Source organism: Sturnira hondurensis, unplaced genomic scaffold (genome assembly GCF_014824575.4).
Source record: "Sturnira hondurensis isolate 20B ecotype Veracruz unplaced genomic scaffold, ASM1482457v3 Scaffold0016184, whole genome shotgun sequence".
Classification (NCBI taxonomy): domain Eukaryota; kingdom Metazoa; phylum Chordata; class Mammalia; order Chiroptera; family Phyllostomidae; genus Sturnira; species Sturnira hondurensis.
The window spans coordinates 2,056,617-2,075,910 of record NW_028088815.1 but is presented as its reverse complement, the minus strand read 5'-3'; the positions used below and the strand labels follow the sequence as shown (position 1 = coordinate 2,075,910).

At 36.2% G+C, this 19,294-nt stretch overlaps 1 protein-coding gene across 2 annotated transcripts in view; it reads right to left on the bottom strand.

Annotated features, from left to right (window-relative positions):
* The window catches only part of NALCN (sodium leak channel, non-selective), a 424,006-nt gene that overhangs the window by 89,662 nt on the left and 315,050 nt on the right, over nucleotides 1–19,294 (bottom strand). For both annotated transcript variants that reach the window (XM_037065791.1, XM_037065792.1), the window contains one exon: nucleotides 14,779–14,852. In XM_037065791.1, coding sequence (XP_036921686.1) covers nucleotides 14,779–14,852 — 74 coding nt within the window. The remainder of the gene's footprint in view (nucleotides 1–14,778; nucleotides 14,853–19,294) is intronic.

Below are 19,294 nucleotides of genomic sequence, written 5' to 3'. Positions count from 1 at the left end.
CCTAGACTTATTGTAGTCATCATTTTATAATATATAAATATCTCCTCAAATCACCATCTTGTATACCTGAAACTGATATAAAGTTATATGTCAATTATTTCTCCATAAAAAATTTAAAAGGTTGAATGAAAGTTTGATTGAAAAAATGTATATATAATTTTGCTTCAATTAAGCTATATTGTCACTTTGAAATTTTTCATATTTTGTGTTGTATATAAATGCATATACACATAGATTTTATTTCCTTAGTTTACTGTTCTCTGAATATGCTTTGTTTCCACCTTTCTCTCCCTCATATTCCCTTTGCAAGTCTAGCCCAAAGGTCTGTGGGATGCTGCAGGTACTCAAGCCTTCTCAGTAGTGCTAAGTGTGCCTTGTTAGTTGTGCCCAGAATGTGGAGCTGCAGAGAACTAAGAGGACCTTGCCCAAAGATGCTGAATCGCTGGGCTAACCAGTGGAACTGTAATCTGAAAAGAACTTGCCAAATGGGAAAAAGCAAATGGGGTAAGATGCTAATGCTTTGCATAATTAAGCTCTCTTAGACTTCCCAATTAATTGGACCAGATTCAGGGAACTGGAAGCTCTGGGTCTAGAAAATAGAGAACAGAATGAGTACAAAGAGGCTCTTTTTCCCTTCCTCAAATTTCCCTTGTCATATAGCTAATGATGTGCACAAGAACAGGTGATCCTTTGGAGGGAATCGTTAGAATTTAATTAGATTTTACCTTTATCTAGAAAGTACCATGGTCTCCTTTACAAAAGCAGGCTCATCCTCTTTTCCACAGGAATATGACCTGAAGGCTCATGTTCTAGAGAAGAGCCCAGGTGTCAGTTCATCTGTCCTGGATCCTGGGGACAAACAGCTGGGGGAATGGGACCATTGAAGAGGCAAGTAACCAAATGAAACACTTCTTATTCAGCCTATAGCCCATGAAAGACCACCCCTAGCTAATTTGTCACCCACTCAGAAGTTACAGAGATCGAACATGATGTGCACTCTGAAGGTTCCAGGTAGGCAATTACAACCCGTGTAAAAGACAATGTTATGCTTGTCTCAATGATAGCGGTCATTGAGAGTGGTCATTCTGCTACTGGTTCCTCTGATGGTAGTTACAGATTCTATTCAGCTGTTTCTCGTGCCACAATCACCATCTCCTGATCCAACTATCTTATCTTATCCCCTCTTATCCAACTATTTTTATTTACATCCTGCTCACAATCACTCTTCCACCTGTCAAGTCAATCAGGCCTAACTTTACCAAGACCTTGATCATGCTCTTGCCCCTTATTTGCCAGGTGTCCTTGAAAGATGATGGTCTTGACTCATCTGATGAGATTTTCTGCCAAAACCTATGCAAGTCTTCTACTTCTGATACAGGCCTGCTTTTTCCTGGCATGCCCAAGCAGAATGGAGAATGTTATAGCTGCACTTCAGGCATTACAGAAGATCACGACTGCCCATGCCCACGACTTCCAAACAGCTATAGGCAATGCCAACCTCTGTTGATGAATCTATGTTGTTAGTTCAGGAGTATTTCCACCAAATAACTATTCAGCAAATGATTTGAAAAAAATAGTCTTATAATACCTTGAAGATGTTAGTTTAATTCAGTATAAAACTTCAGCTGATAGACTTTCTCCAGCGAGTGAGCAAGAAACTTAGGATCAACCTAGGAAAGGGTGTAGTGATTTATCAAAAGCAATTTATGCCCTTTAGATACAGTCTCTGCTGGGCCACTAGATACAGTCTCTGCTGGGCCACACTGGAAACTTCTGAAGCAAGCCCTTGAGGATGGGCTTTGAAGGTGACTGTCAATTACCTAGATATTGGGGGCAACCATGGACTTCTCTTGGACTTACTACTAATAATGGAAAGTCACTTACAGAGTGCTTTGATGCGTGCACTGGCTTTCAGTGCCCGTGGCATCATGGATGAGACATGAAACAAATTCACACAAACTACCAAGTCCTGTGGAAGAAAAGGAACGGCACAGCAACTCTATCAAGGAAAGAGCACCTTGGAGTGGCCTGGCAACTCTCTCAAGGGGAAAGTGCATTGACTCTTGCCTAGACAGGCTTTCATTGGGTTTTTTGCACAGGAGTTCAGGTACAACTTATTAATCATTGTCAGGCAGTAAACAGTAGATAGTATACATAAAACCATTAGGGCTTCTTCTAAGTCAGGGTCTATCAGCTAAAGGGCTACAGAACTTTGGGAAAATAAACTCATTTTCCCCCCGGACCTTTATCATTTAACTAAAAGCATTCTTAGCAAAGCAGGCATCACAGGATTGTTAGGAATTCTTTCTTATGCCCGATCATTCGCAATCCCACTCTAGCCAGGCAAAGGGCTGCACTGCCTTCCCTGTCACAGGTTTTCAGGCTTAAGTAGATTAAAGACAGGAAGCGCTTCTCCCAGAGAACATGGGGACTGGGCTATGTCAGAATAGCCAGGAAGTGAGGGTCCATCACTCCCTCTTTGTTGAAGCCCCCTGAGTCCTTCCATGATGCCCTCCCAAGTGATCATGTCTGGCTTAGGTTGGCCTTCCTCTGAGGGGTCTTACCTGTCATTGACCATCGACCATGCTTAGGGGTCAGGGGAGTAAGTCCAGGCAGTGTTTGCTACCAGAGACAAAGCTTTGTCTCCTTAGTGGCTTGCATTCCGGAGGTTGCTCACTCATTCTTATGTATGGGAGGCAGTTACAATTCCTGAAACCAGGCAGAGCAATTCCCAACAGTGCTCTACAGATACAAACTTGTTTCACTCTCATCTATTAGACAGGGTCTATTAATTTACAAACCTCATTTAACAGACATCAAAACTGAGGTGCAGAAAGATGAAGTAACTTGCCTAAAGTCAAACATCCATGAAGTGGTGAAGCCAAGATTCTAAGTTTGGCTATTGAACTACTGGGTGAATACCTTGATGACATGTTGGTTTTTCACTCCTATGAGGTTGCTTATTTCACCACCTGACAGAGGAAGAAACTGAGACTTCTCAAGGACTCACCACTGCTCAGAAGATTTGCAGACAAGTGTGGTTGATCGCAAAGCCTGCTCTCATTCTACACTGACAGAGCATATTATATATGACTGTATAGACCTGAATAGGAAAGATGCCATCTTTGTAACCAGTGTCAAGAAGGCCACACAATTCCAGTCCAAAAATGAGCATGACTGAGTTGACTTGTTCATCAGGGTCTGGTATGAGTTGTAACCAATATTCAACAAAAGATCTCCCATGAAGATACTTCTATCTATTACCCCAAGATAACTCACAGCTACTAGTGGGAAGTATTATGGAAGGTGTGGAGACAGAAGGAAGAGACTGAAGAGAGTTTCTATTCTAGGGATTTAAACTGCATGAATGCCTATAGCCCATATAAGATCTTTTGCATAAATTGGACAAAGACTTTCTTCTTCCTGAGGGGTGTAATCTCAAGAAGGGGGCACTGCTTGGTCATGTGCCTGAGCAGGTGGGGGTGGAAGGTGAATTTTAGCTCTAATTCTTTTGTTGATATGTCACCTTTGTATTGTGCATAATCTGTATGTGGCCTTGAGAAGCAGCCAAACTATGATTATAGGAAAATTAAGAGATTTAGAATTTGTCAATACAGAGCATGAGAAGGGGGAGTCCTCTATAAAATAAAAGCTTAGAGTGGTAGTTATTATATGGATTTCAGAGTCACACAGACCAAGGTTTGATTCCTGGCTCTCTGTCTCCCTGACTCACTAGAAAGGATGACCTCAGGTGACTCATCTACTCTTCCATAGCCTTAATTTCTTCATCTCAAAACAGCTAATAATCCTCATCTTCTGGATTGCTAAGAGGGCCTAATGGAGTGAGTAGGTGAAAGAGTACACAGTGTTCAGCACATGGTCACCTTCCAATAAATGTGAGAACTTAGTTGCATAAGTTCTTTGGGGACACATAAATAGGGCTGCTGACCTGGAAAATCACATTACAGTTGATATTGCTGATTGATGTGTTACCCAAAATTGTTTCCATGGTATGTGATACTGGGAAAAATTATCTTCTCTAAGACTCAATTTTGTCAGCTATAACATGGGTGTCATAATAGCATTTTTCTGTATAGGTGTGTTGTGCAAATTACATGAGATAATATCTGTAAGAGCTTAGAACCCTAAGGTGCATCTCAGTGGGTGTTACATAATTACTCATTCTATTCCCATTTCTCTTTTCATTTTTCCTTATCTTAACGTTAAAATGGCATTCTCATGGCATAATGAAATGTAATTTGAAGTATGAAACAACAACACTGGGATTATTGTTCACTTTATTTTATGCTATATTTTCAATAAGTGATTTTAATTGCTGTAATCACTGCAAATGGGAATCATGACTATGATATGTATGTATTTTCTTGTCACAATTATATTAAGAAAAATAGAGATATTATTAAAGGCTCCTACATCTAACTAGTGTCATAAATTTTTTCTAAGAGCAAACATTGTGAACTTCTTGAGGAAATAACTTATGTGTCTAGTATCAAGAAAAATGCCTGGCATTTAGAAAATGCTACAGAAATGTTCCTTAAAGATTTTATTTATTTATTTTTAGAGAGAGGGGAAGGGAGGGAGAAAGAAAGAGAGAGAAACATTGATCAGTTGCCTCGCATATGCACCCAAACTGAGGATTGTTCCTGCCAGCCAGGCATGTCCCCTGCTGGGGAATAGAACTGGTTACCTTTTGCTTCGCAGGACAACACCAGACCAACTGAGCCACACTTGTCAGGGCCAAGAATATTCTTGAATGAATGTCTTAGAAGTGCTTTCTTTCAGGAAGAAAATTCAGCTAAAGTCATTTAAATACCTATAGCTTAATAAATGCATAGTGATTTTATTTACATAGTATGTAAATTGTATTTGTAGTCAATAAAAATGATTCTCTTTAAATTACAAGAGAAAAACTAACCTTACATGTGCTACTAACTATAATTTTTGTAGTAAGTGGCATTCAACTAAAGGCTATTCTCTAAACTTTAAAAATTATTAATAGAACTGTGTAGCCAGGAAAATTTTATCATAGATACAAATATCAGAATACACATATCAGATCAGAATAAGCATTCAGAATGGCTATGTAGATATTGTCATAATTAATGTTGGCAAAACACAAAAGAATAAAACTTTTGAAAATAATGCAAAATATTTCATTATTACATGTTGACATTTTTCTATGCACCCAGCCTAATATGAATGATAATGCATTTTTGTTTAATTTTCAAGGCTTTGAATTAGAGAAAGCTCAATAGCACAAAAGCAGTAGTAATGTGTTTTAAAGCATACTGCTATTTGTTTTGATTTCACCTGATGTACTGAAAAGGTCACTGCCTTCTGAGGGAAGCTTTCTTTAGTACAGCTGAACAGTCAAAGTCAAAACAACAGTGAATTAAAAATATTGGATTACTTGGGGTGACATTGGTTAATAAAATTACATAGGTTTCAAGCATACAATTTTATGATAGATCATCTATATATTGTACTGTGTGTTCACCACCTCAAGTCAAGTTTCTTTCCATCACTATTTATCCCCCCTTTACATTGTACCTGCTCCCACACCATTCCCACTGATAATCACCATACTGTTGTCTGTGTCTATGAGGGATTTTTGTTTGCTTAATCTTTTCACCTTTTTGACCCCACTCTCCAAACCCCTCTCCTCTGACAGTTGTCAGTCTGTTCTCTGTATCTATGAGTTCTTTCTCTTTTGTTTGTTATTTTGTTCACTAGATTCCACATATAAGTGAAATCATAACAAAAGTGAATTTAATAGCAACCTTGGATTTTATAGTTTAGGTGGTGGGACATTCTGTCTCTCACAATACTCCCCAGATAAGTCTTGAAAAAAGATATAGATGCCAATTTATGCTAAGTTAATGACCTGCATTTAAGCATGCAATAGAATCTTGGCCCTGGCTGGTGTAGCTCAGTGGATTGAGCGCAGGCCTGCAAACCACGCAATAGAATCTTTAAGTTCTATAAAAATGGCCTACCTTTGTTTCTCATCAAAGAGTTCTAAAATATAACCAGAAATGCATTTCTTTTTCTTAAGGCATGATACCTTATTACTTATTCATTTAACAAGTAGAAGAAGACAAGTTGAAGATGATTTTGGGTAGAAAAGGGAGACTTCATCCACAACACAAATACCTAAAACCCTGAGGCCCTTTTTCTCTGAAAAACTGTTTCCTTTGTGGGCTTGTATTTCCTTTTTTATAAAACTCCACGTACTAGAACCATGTGGATCCTGTTTCAAATGATAGATGGGTATTTGGAAATGAGGGTCTCTTGAGAACTGAGACCACTGGCAACCCTGCAGCTAAATTATCAGTATCAGGGACTAAGCCCTCTACATTAATATGACTTTACTTTCATTCCATAAAATGCCTGCCCAGGAATTTAAGGTTATTATCCAATAAGTAAATTCATTGTTAGCTGGAGGAATTTCCCCAAAATCTATTTATCTAAACTATAAACTAATCAACCTTACTTTAGTTACTCAACTGGTCAACCAGTCACCTATAAATAATTATGTTTATCAAGACTTGGACCAAGACCCTGGCCAGACAGGGCCATCAATCTTAATTTTTTAAAATATGCTGTTTCTAAAACTTCGTTGTATTTAATTTTTAAAGGAAATATACACATATGGTTAAAATTTTTTCACAGATACTTTTTCTTTTCTCTTTTAATTAAACAGTCTTTTTATTTAATTATTGTTCAAGTACAGTTTTCTGTCTTTTGCTCCCAGCCCAGCCCACCCCCCAGTGTTCCCTACCTCCCTCCCATTTTCACCCCCCTTAGTTATTGTCCATGTGTCCTTATACTTGTTCATGTGAATCCTTCCCCTTTTCCCCTGTGATTCTCTCAACTCTCCCCTCTGGTCCCTGTGAGCCTGTTCTGAATTTGAGTGTCTTTGGTTATATTTTGCTTGCTTGTTTGTTTTGTTGTTTAGCTTCCTCTTAATAGTGAGATCATATGGTATTTGTCTTTCAATGCCTGGTTTATTTCACTCAGCATAATGCTTTCAGGTTCCATCCATGCTGCTGCAAAGGGTAGTAGCTCCTTCTTTCTTCCTGCTGCATAGAATTCCATTGTGTAAATGTACCATAGTTTTTTGATCCAGTCATTTGCTGATGGGCATCTAGGTTGCTTCCAACTCTCAGCTATTGTAAATTGTGCTGCTATAAGCATTGGGGTGCATAGGTTCTTTTGAATTGGTGTTTCAGGGTTCTTAGGGCATACTCCTAACAGTGGAATTGCTGGGTCAAAAGGCATATTCATTTTTAGTTTTGTGAGAAAATTCCTTACTGTTTTCCATAATGGTTGTATCAGTCTGCAATCTCACCAACGATAGATTAGGGTCCCCTTTTCCCTACAACCTCTCCAACATTTGTTGTTTGTTGCAAAGGGGGCAATAACATAAAATGGAGTAAAAATAGCCTCTTCAACAAATGGTGTTGGGAGTACCGAACAGCCACATGCAAAAAAATGAAACTCGAGCACCAACTTACACCATACACCAAAATAAATTCAAGATGGATAAAAGACTTAAATATAAGCTGTGACACCATTAAAATCCAAGAGGAGAACATTGGCAGGAAAATCTCAGATATTTCACCCAGCAACGTTTTTACTGATATGTCCCCTAGAGCAAGGGACATAAAGGAAAGAAGAAACAAATGGGATCTCATCAAAATTAAAAGCTTCTGCATGGATAAAGAAAACACTATTAAGATAAAAAGAGAAACAACTGTATGGGAAAACATATTTGCCAATGATACCTCAAAGGTTTAATCTCCAAAATATACAAAGAACTCACACAACTCCACTCTAAGAAGAGAAGCAACCCAATTAAAAAATGGGCAAAGGACTTGAACAGACACTTCTCCAAGGAGAACATACAGAGGATCCAGAGACACATGAAGAGATGCTCAATATCACTAGCTATCGGAGAGATGCAAATTAAAATCACAATGAGATACCACTTTACACCGATGAGAATGGCCATCATAAACAAAGCAACAAACAACAAATGGTTAAAAATTTTAAAGGCATAAAGTAGATTTTCAGAGTGAAGATGGAAGCATAAAGTCACCATTTATTTTCCCTCATCTCAAAAATCACCCCAAATCAAGAAGAAAGGTGAAAAACAATAGTGTACCTGATAACCTACCTGATAACTAATAACTGAAATGTGGAGCAAGCATGGATATGAAAAATATCAGAGGTAGAAGACAGGTAAAGGTATGTCACCACTTTCTCATTCCCCACCCACAGTGCTGCCCTCCCCAGAGCAGTATCAGTTACCTGGCCCTAACAGATACTTGTTACCTGTTGTGCATTGTGGAGATTCCTACATTTTTTCTTAACTGAAATGTAATTGACACATAGCATTACATTAGTTTCAGGTGCACAATGTAATGACTTGATATTTGTATATGTTATAAAATGATCTAAACTCTTATATCAAGAATCCTCTGCTCAATGGCAGTCATTTCTCTCTGTGGGAAGGCACTTAAACTCAAACTCAAAACCTTAAAAATATGCATCCCAATTTCCCTTCTGAGACATTATTAAGACTGCTGAAGTGTTGATCTTCTTCAGTGTAAGAACTACTAAGATTGTCCCTAGCTTGTGTGGCTCAGTGGATTGAGTGCCAGTTTAAGAATCAAAGGGTCACTGGTTCAATTCCCAGTCAGAGCACATGCCTGGGTTGTGGGCCAAGTCCCCAAGTAGAGAGTGCACGAGAGGCAACCACACATTGATTTTTCTCTCCCTCTCTCTAAAAATAAATAAAATATTAAAAATAAAAGAACTACTAAGATTGTTTAGTTGACATTTTTGGGCAGTCTACATGGCAAAGGGAGATGAGAAAACTTAGGATCAGATAAGTACGCCGCTCAAGATTATAGAGAAGCTGAGCCAGGCATCAGTCCAGACCTTCTAAGACCAAATCCAGTATCCTGTAGGGGGTGTGGGCCATTTTAATAGCACCCCTTCTTATCTTTAAATTTCCAGAGCACCACAGAGCAGAAGCTCCAGCAGGAGTGAGAAGACACAGAGTGGTGGAAACCTTTTCCTTCTCCATTTTGTGTCAAGCTATTTGAATCATTTGCCCTGTAAATTTTTTTTTCTTTCTAATTTTTCTTCTCTTTTTTTTCTTTTTAGTTCTATCAGCTAAAGGGCTACAGAACTTTGGGCTACTAAGAACTTTCTTTAAAAAAAAAAAAGCATAAAAAATGCCCATGAACAACCTATATACAAGGACTCAAGTTATTCTTCTAAACATTCTAACTTATGGGTTACATTATAATGCAGAATTATTATTATTGTTATTGTTCTTATTCTTATTATTGCTATTATCATTATTAGTGTAAAAAGATAAGTGCACCCAAAGAAACTATGCATTCAACATCTTGCACTTGGCCTTAATTCCTTTTTAATCATTTTTTATTAATGTTTAAATACTGTTGTCTCCATTTTCTGTCCACTATTCCCACCCCGCAACCACTCACACTTCCCACCCTCAATCATACCACCCTTTGGCTTTGCCCAAGGGTCCTTTATTTATGTTCCATGACAACCTCTTCCCTCTGTTCCCTGTTATTTCCCTCCCCCTTCTTCTCTGGTTACTGTCAGTTTCTTCATAATTTCAAAGTCTATGGTTGTATTTTGCCTGTTTGTTGATTAGGTTCCAATTATAGGTGAGATCATATAGTATTTGTCTTTGATGGCTTGGCTTATGGCTTGGCTTTGATGGCTTCTTTTCACTTAGCATAATGCTCTTCAGTTCCATCCATGATATTGTGAAGGGTAAAAATTCCTTCTTTCTTTCTGCTGCATAGTATTTCATTGTGTAAATGTACCACAGTTTTTTGGTCCACTCATTTACTGATGGGCACCTAGGCTGCTCCAAATACTTGGCTATTGTAAATTGTGCTGCTATGAACATTGGGGTGCATATGTCCTTTTGGATTAGTGTTTCAGTGTCCTTAGGGTAGAATCCCAGCAGTGGAAGTGCCAGGTCAAAAGGAGGCTCCATTTTTAGTTTTCTGAGGAAATTCCATACTGTTTTCCACAGTGGCTGCACCATTGTTCATTCTCACCAAGAGTGCACTAGGGTTCCCTTTTCTCTACATCCTCTCCAACACTAGTTTGTTGATTTGTTTATGATGGCCATTTTGGTTAGTGTGAAGTGGTATCTCATTGTGGTTTTCATTTGCATCTCTCTGATGGCTAGTGATGCTGAGCATCTTCTCATATGTCTCTGGGCCCTCTGTATGTCCTTCTTGTAGAAGTGTCTGTTCAGGTGCTTTGCCTATTTTTTAATTGGGTTGTTTGTCTTCCTGTAGTGGATCATGTGCATTCCACATATTTTTTGGAGATCAGACACTCACCTGAGATATCACTGACAAATATATTTACCTGTATAGTTGGTATAGGTAAATACATTTACCTTTTCATTTTCCTAATGCTTTCTTTAGCTGTGCATAAGGTTTTTATTTTGATGAAGTCCCATTTGTTTATTCTTTTCTTTATGTCTCTTGCTCTAGGGGACATATTGGTGAAAATATTGCTGCATGGATGTCTGACATTTTTCTGCTTATGTTCTCTTCTAGGAGTTTTATAGTGTTGCAACTTATATTTAAGTCTTTTATCCACCTTGAATTTATTTTTGTGTATGTTGTAAGTTGGTGGTTGTGTTTTATTTTTTTTGCACTTAGCTGTCCAGATATCCCAACAATATTTGTTGAAAAAGCTATTCTTACTCCATTTATGCCTCCGCCCCTTTGTCAAATATTAATTGGATGTAAAGATTAATAGGAGAGTTTTACAAAGCAGTTAAGGAAGAGCTAACCTCTACTCTTCACAGACTATTCCAAAAAAATCCAAAAGGAGGGAAGACTCCTGAACTCTTTTTATGAGGCCAGCTTCATCCTAATCCCTAAACAAGACAAAGACACACAAAGAAAGAAAACTACAGGCCATTATTGCTGATGAACAAAGATGCTAAAATCCTCAACAAAATACTGGCAAACCATATCTAGCAATACACCCAAAACATCATATGCCATAATCAACTGTTTTGCATCCCAGGAATGCATAGATGGCACAATATTCACAAATCAATAAATGCAATACATCACATAAACAAAAGACAAAAATCACATGATCATACCAATAGATACAGAAAAAGCATTTGGTAAGGTATAGCACCCATTTATGATAAAAACCCTCAGCAAAGTGAGAGTAAAAGGAACATACCTCAGTATAATAAAGGCTATATATAACAGTCTTACAGCCAGCATCATATTCAGCAGACAAAAACTAAAAGCTTTCTCACTAACATCAGGAACAAGACAAAGATATCCACTTTCCCCACTTCTATTCAGCATAGTATTGGAAGTCCTAGCCACAGCAATCAGACAAGAAGAAGAAATAAAAGGCATCCAAATAGGAAAGGAGGAAGTAAAACTGTCATTGTTTGCAGGTGACATGATAGTGCACACAGAAAACTTTAAAGATTCCACCAAAAACTACTAATAAGTGAACAACCTAATAAGTGAATTTGGCAAAGCGGCGAGATACAAAGTCAATATTCAGAAATTGAAGGTATTTTTTTACACCAACAATGAAACATTAGAAACAGAAATCAGTATAAAAATCCCATTTGCCATAGCAACAAGAAAAATAAAGTACCTAGGAATAAACCTAGGAATAAACCTAACCAAGGAGATAAAAGACCTGTACTCAGAAAACTATACAACACTGAAGAAAGAAATTAGGAAGAGACAAAAAAGTAGAATCATAAAGCATGTTGATGCATTAAAACAATTCACATCATCAAAATGTCCATACTACTCAAAGCAATTTATAGATTCAATGTAATCCTTATTAAAATACCAATGACATATTTCACAGATATGGAGCAAATATATTGAAAATTTATATAGAACCATAGATGACCTCAAATAGCCTCAGCAATTTTGAGAAAGAACAAAGTAGGAGGGGTCACCATACTTGGCATCAAACTATGACCTTAATTCTTGCATAGACTAGTATAGAAGAGATGAAGAAAACATTTTTTCAGAGGAAAAGAGCTAAATGGCTATTTCAAAGATCAAATTTGTATTCTTAGAAAACTCTTAATTTTTATTTCTAATTGTAGTCTCTTATGTCCTGAGATTCACTGGGTGACACAGTTTAAGCAGCCTCAAGGAGCACCCTCTCATTTTGTAGTGTGCTAGGATGTAGTAAAATGCTATTGCTTCTGGGCATTTCTCAGACTGCCTGCATAGTATTAAGTGATTCTGAGGGTGTCCCTATTCCCTGACAGTTTTACAAATTTTACTCAGGCACCTCATGCATTTTCTCTTTTTAAAACTACTTATGTACATTTACAATCAACAAGTACATTTTCTTTTTTTTTATTTAATTCTTGTTCAAGTACTGTTTTCTGTCTTATATTCCCAGCCCTGCCCGCCAGAATCTCATCCATCCAATTCTTTCGATTTTGTGTCATTGGGGACCTATGAAGTCAGTTCTCATTGCCAAACCAATCAGCTAAATCTCTCAGAAAAAAAGTCCAACTTTATTTTTCAATTCAAATAACATATTAACACACTCTTGTAACAACTATGTTATTTCTAAGGCTTAACTCTAAGGTAGGTAAGTTCCTGGAAGAAAGTTTCCCAGAAATTTGTCACCTGAATAGACAAGAAGGTGCTGTCCAATGGGATCTTCCTTCTGGAGAAAGTCATGTGGGAAGAGTCCCTGTGTTTGGCAAGCTTGAGGATTTTACATTCCAGAGAAATATACTACACAAAGTTTCACTTTTCTCTTGAATTTATGAGTGAGAGTTTTATTCTTTTGTAAACTGGGAGAGAGGTGAATGAAGAAAAGGTGGTAGAAAAGAAAAAGTGGGAGATCAGATTTAAGAAAGAGTTCTTAGGAAAGTGAGGCTCTGGAAATTGCTTCCTTACAAATATCTCCATCTGCCTAGGCTCTGAAGGTCTCTGGGAACCCTTAGGACAAATTCACATTAGTTGAAAGATAGTTATTCTGGACAAGTGAATAAGGCCATTTCAGTTTCTATTTGGCAGGTAGACTCTGAATACAGGCTCAAAGTATTACAATCCCCTTGTAGGCCATTTCTGGTTGAGGCAGAATTCAATTCTCTATGAACAGATTGACACCAGCAGGGCTCATCCAGTACATGATCTGTTTTGTGAAGGCTGTGGAGAGTCTTCAAGACCCTGCCACACTGGTGGCAAACCCAAGGCCCGTGGGCCAAGTCTGGCCCTCCCCCTTGTTTTACCCTGGCTGGCCCCTTGTTTCTACCCTGTGGCAGCACCAAGCTCTCGCTTAACTGTTAAGGAGTAGTTACATTTATACAGTCCTAAAATTACATTTGGCCATCTGAAGGCAACTATGAGGCTGATGTGGCCCCTGATGAAAATGAGTTTGACATTCCTGCCCTAGCGGTTGGCCCTGCACGGACTTATCTAGTTACAGTTTGATTAAAAAAACCGGTAGTACAATGTATTGTTCAAGACTGTATTCATGTAGTGTTGATCATAATGCTAGAATTGAGCCAGTTGGAAGGGTATAGAAGTTGGGACACATGTTGTTATAAATTTGTTTATAAGCTTTCCTTTCTTTATTTCAATGAGACTTTTTGGGTTTATCTCATCAAATTCTGCAATGATAATATAGAATCTCCAAAAATATTTGTTCTCATTTTATAAAAGACACTCCAACACATACTCAACTCTATGCATGAATTATCAGCTAATATAAACAATGGATACATAGAATATCCTGTTGATTAGTTAGGATTGTTTTGGCATATAAATTTAAGGTAGTGTTTAAAATTTAAATAGTTCTCAAATCATATATTAGCCTTACTTCTTCATTAGTTATCCAAGTTATAGTAATATGCATTCTGGAGAAAATGCTTTAATGATGGTTCCTATTAATGAAAGTAGAGTAGACAAGTTCCTTTCCCTTCACACAGATTTGAAGAGGGCTTCCTGGTATAAATTTATCTGTTTACAATGTTCATCATTCTACCTCCCAATATTTAATGTGTCATTTACATGTGTCTATGCAATATACACACCAATAAAAAAGCTTACACATTTTATAATGATCTTATTATTTTATATTATAAGTCTTGTAAAATACTCGAGTAGCTGGCTTAATTTCCCTTTCTAATATTTCATTTCAAGGCAGATTTTAGAACTCAGCATTAAAATGTTTTTATAAGCATTCTAAAATGAATTTGCTTTTGATTCTTATAGATTTTAATCAAATTTATTCTTAATTTATGAATCACAATTACTTTTTAAAAGCTTACCCTTTTACCATTTCTTCACTTAGATTGTGAAAAACAAATGAGCTAAAAGAACTCTTAAAGACATAAAAGAGCTTTTATGTCTTTAGCTACCACAAAAGACATAAAAGTTGTAAAAATAAAAGTAAGTTTTTTCATCTTTTTGTAAATTTTATAATTATAATTTATGAAAATAAAATAAATGGCCAATTGAACTAATGAAATATTACTGTTTCAGGAAAGAAATTAGTAATGCATTTGACATAATTTATAAATACATAGTTAACCAACCCTATTTTCTAGCAGAAAGTATAATATATTGATACTCAGAAAATCAGTTTATTTAAAGAGCTCTTTTTTGCTTAATATAATAATCCCACTGTGTTTAAATGTGCATCACCATTTAATGTTGTTACCTTAAGATTTTAGTGACTGCAGTCTCCTTTTCTAGAAGATTCCTTGCCCTGATGCTGAAAACAGACTTGCGGAGCTGTAAAGTTATTAATATGACTTTAGTCCTATAATACAAAGGGATAATATACTCACAAATCATTACATACATTTAACAGATAACACTATTAAAATATTAAACATGATTTATTTTTTCAAAAACATCATCATATGATTGATTCTATCATTTAATTTTATATTCTATTTTTACTTTTATTTAGGCAGAACTGTGGACAAGCTTGTCATAGCTATGGGGGCAATGCACTGGTAACAGCTCACTAGTAATGCCACCTTACATGTAGATGTCACCTTACATGTTGATGGGTTATTCAGTTTCTAAAGAATTTAACATTGTAATGAGTATAGCACTCCTTATTGTCACTGGTCAGTAAAATTTCTTTAATCCACATTGCATCTGTTTCAGGTTTTTGCCCAGTGACACAATACTAATCTAAATAATCAGGATGGGGAGAAATAAGAATAGTCTTTAAGATTTCTTCCTAGTTGGCTATGAAAAAATTATGACTAAGAAAGAAAAGTTCTAGAGGCTGATTAAAAATCAGATGCATTCCCCAAACTCATTGCTGGCCTGCCTGATAGCTACAGAAGTCAGATGGTGACAGGTGTACAGGAAGCCAAAGTGAGCAGGAGAAAGGCAGAGAAATAACAGGGAAGCACACTATCCTGAGAAGATTCATTATAAAAAGTAATTAGAATGTGTAACTCTAGTATTCAGACCAATGTGTTCATTTTTGATTAGTAGATTTGATGAGATTTCTTAGCACTTAGTGAGATTAGTTCCTAATGAAGATACAGGGTAATGGAATCAGAGTTCTCATTTAGACTTGAAAAGCTTAGATACAAAGGAAAGGCTAGACACAGTCAATACAGTAGATAGTAAAGTGCTAGGCAATATATACAGTAGAAAAGATGAGTGGGATTGTAGGACTTTGGATGAGGAAGAAATAGCTATGTTTGAAATAGTGAACTTTATTGAACAAGTGAAGTTGTAGTGGGCCTTGAAGGACAGTTAAGATTTCTATAGGCCAAGGAAGCAGTGGGTGAAGGACTGAAGTTGGAAATGCATGGACAGGGCAAATTAATTTGGAGCAAACTATGTGTTGAGCTAGGTAGGTCCTGAAGCAAAGCAAGCAAAAGATACATTAAAAGGCATACTGAGTTTTAACAAAGTTGAGGGAAGGGAAACAAAAACAGAAGACAGAATAATTCTGGATTCAGTAAAAATAGACCATCCAGTTTCTTATAAACAAGAGTTATGTAACTTGAGGTACAATGTCACAGAGCTCTAGTTTGGGAAGAAGCCTTTGAACAAATAGTGTAACGCCAACCAATATGTTCATATGGCCATAGCTGGAGAACTGGGAATCATAACTTGGTCTTTTCAGCTACAACTGAACCTAGATAACATCGTAACTGGCAATATAATACTCGTATTTCACAGCAGATCTCTAATAAAGGGAAGGATTGTTGAACACATCGGTAATTTCCCTTACAAAAGCAAAGGTGGCACACTCATTTTTTTCAATAATGAAAAACTGAATTGGTTTCACTGTTAATTAGACCTCAAGAGAATAAGTTAATGTATAAACAAGGAAACAAAGTGGATGTCATTTTTTTCTAGAAATTATATTTTCAGGGTAGCACACAAAGGACTGTCTACCAAGATGTATTATGAAACTTTCTTAAATCTTTTCTCTTCCTCTGAAGATGTGACTTCTGGCATTGATTTGACTTCCTCACATAAACAGTACATCTCCTAAAGAATACTATAGAATCACTTTGGAAACAGAAGACTCAGCTGAACTGTCCCATCATGGTGGCACTTCTGCTCTTTTGATACCTAAGCACACACAGTCCTGAGAAAGGCCCAGGCTACAGGGATCTTGAAACATAAAGTTTCAGGAAAAAAACTGAGAGCCTCACTAATCTTATTTGATCTTCAAAGGATGGCATTACTTCACTATATTTCCCTTAGTGTAAGTTGATGGTCTGAATTCAATCACTTATGTACTGCCCTGACGTTGAGCAGCTGACACTTAAAACATTGTTCTTTATGTTTGGAAAAACCTTTACAGAAACTGGAGATAATGTTTATTACATTGTTTCCAAAATTATTTTTGTACTACCTAAGATTGCTAAAGGGCTACTAAATATCCTTTGTCCCAAACTTGAACTGACTAAAACAAAACACATTACCAATGTGTATTAGGGAGTACTTGAGAACCGGTTTTATAACTAACAGCAGAAGTAGTGAAAGAATAAATATTGTAATAGAAGAACTTCAGATTCAGCGTTGGGATATTCTTCAAAGAAAAATAAATGACATGTCAATATCTACATCTATATTTCTTTATCCATCTATTATTATCTATATATCTCTAATGATAGCCTAGATATGTATTTAGATATTTTAACCATTCTTTTTTGTATTAAATAAAGAAGGCCTGTAGTGACTATCTAATTATTTTTTTCAGTTTTTCTTATTTTGTAGGAAAGCTTTGCACATTTCTTTTAGCAAAGGACATTTTCTGACTCTTAGTCACAAATACTTAGAGCTACACTGCTCTATAGTGCCCTCTCCTGGTTCCAAAAGATACTAACAAGCACCTGAAATAATGATTAAAACACTTGAGGAATACAGAAATCTGTTTTGTGATAGTCATTTTAGATCTGAAATTGTAAATTTTCAGCTATGAAAGGTGTCAGTAGGTGTTTATTCTGTTTATAAACATATCATAGATGGAAGATTTAAAAGGAAGGGTATGGGTGATGTGTTTACATAGAGTTTGCATTGAAAAAAGATTAGTTGATAAAGCTTCTCTTTTTGGTGGTTTTACTCTGTAAACCAAGTACATTCAATTCCACAGGGTAACCATTCTTTTACTACATTAATTATCAAAAGTAAATTAAATTTAAATACTTAAACATACAGAGATAATGTTTTGCCTTAACAATTTTAATTTAAAAGATAATTCCAGAATTGTACACTTTAATATGAAATATAAGAGTTCAGATCAGTGGCTAAGTAACTTGGAGCTGAAGGACACAGCAATAAATAGATCTAGGTGTGTTTTTTGTTTGTTTGTTTGATTTTGCAAAGCCTTTTAAATTTTTAAACTAATTTTCCATTTTTTTCTTTGCAATTAAAGATTCCAAGGTATTTGACCTATAGTTTCTGGGAGTCTGGATCTTTCTAGGTGCACGTTCATGGTATAGTTCACATGTTACTCTGTCTTCTATATTTCTTTCAAGTTGTCAGATGGATCCAGAGTTTCTTCAGACTCAGGTCTGATCCCTTTGGCCAGGTCATAGGTGGTGTCATAGTCTTTCATCAGCAGAAATGTAATGTCTGGCTGTCTGACTTTTTGTGATGTTAGCAGTACTAGTGTGTTTTGCTTAAATCATTGATTTATGCAGTTTGTAAAATTATTTTTAAAAATTTATTAGTTGGAATACTTTTATAATAGGGTACTTCCCTCATGTATTTACTTAGTTTTATGTAATTAATTGTTTTTCTATCAGCCTCTTTAGCTGACCAATTATCACTATAAAAATGCCATTATGAACTCAAAGATTTAAACATTTCATTGGTTTTACTCCATTATAGTCATATCCTATGGTAGGTCAAATGATCCCAACTGTGCTCATTGGGAGATTTTTTAAGATGGCCCACAGGTTCTTCTGACATGACTCTAGTAGTCTTTGGCAAAACTTCCCTGTTCTCAGGTATGACAAGTCGTTCCAAGCAACTCTTATATGCTTCCTATTCCAAATGAATACTTTTCTTTAAAAAGCCCTGGTTTATTTATTGAGAAACAGTGTTTCAAAATCATAATCTAGACTTCAATGATACTCATTGCTTCTGAGTTAGTCATTGTTTTGAGGACTCTACCTGGGTTTATCCTATTTTCAATTTAAATTCAAGACATAGAGTTTTTACTTAATCTCTTGCATATAACTTCTGTATTTCTTCCCCACCTCATTAAGATTTAATTATCAAGGACACAGAAGGTGACAGAAATAGATTATCTCATAATTACTCATTAGTTTTATTTCACATTTCATACACAATAGCCTCAGGATTATGACATCTATTCTAAAGCAAAAATAAAATTTAATGAATATTTTAAAAGCGTTGGCCTGTACTCTTCCCATTCTCCCCTATCATTTGTATACTAGTAGTATACTGATATTAACAGAGCAAACAGCTGTTACATATTTTACTCTTCATCTTAATCTTCATGTAGTCATAGTTTTACATACAATTATATCTGGAATGATTACCACCAGTTCTTATATAAATGTCTTAGGGTCATTTTTGGAGTTCATTTTGTTTGTCCAAAACATGTTTTTTTAGTAGTTTCTTCAAGAGGCTTCTGAGAATAGTATTACCTAAATCTTACATTATTTATATCTTGATAACATTGTTGTCACTTTAAACTTAAAAGTCAGTTTTTCTGG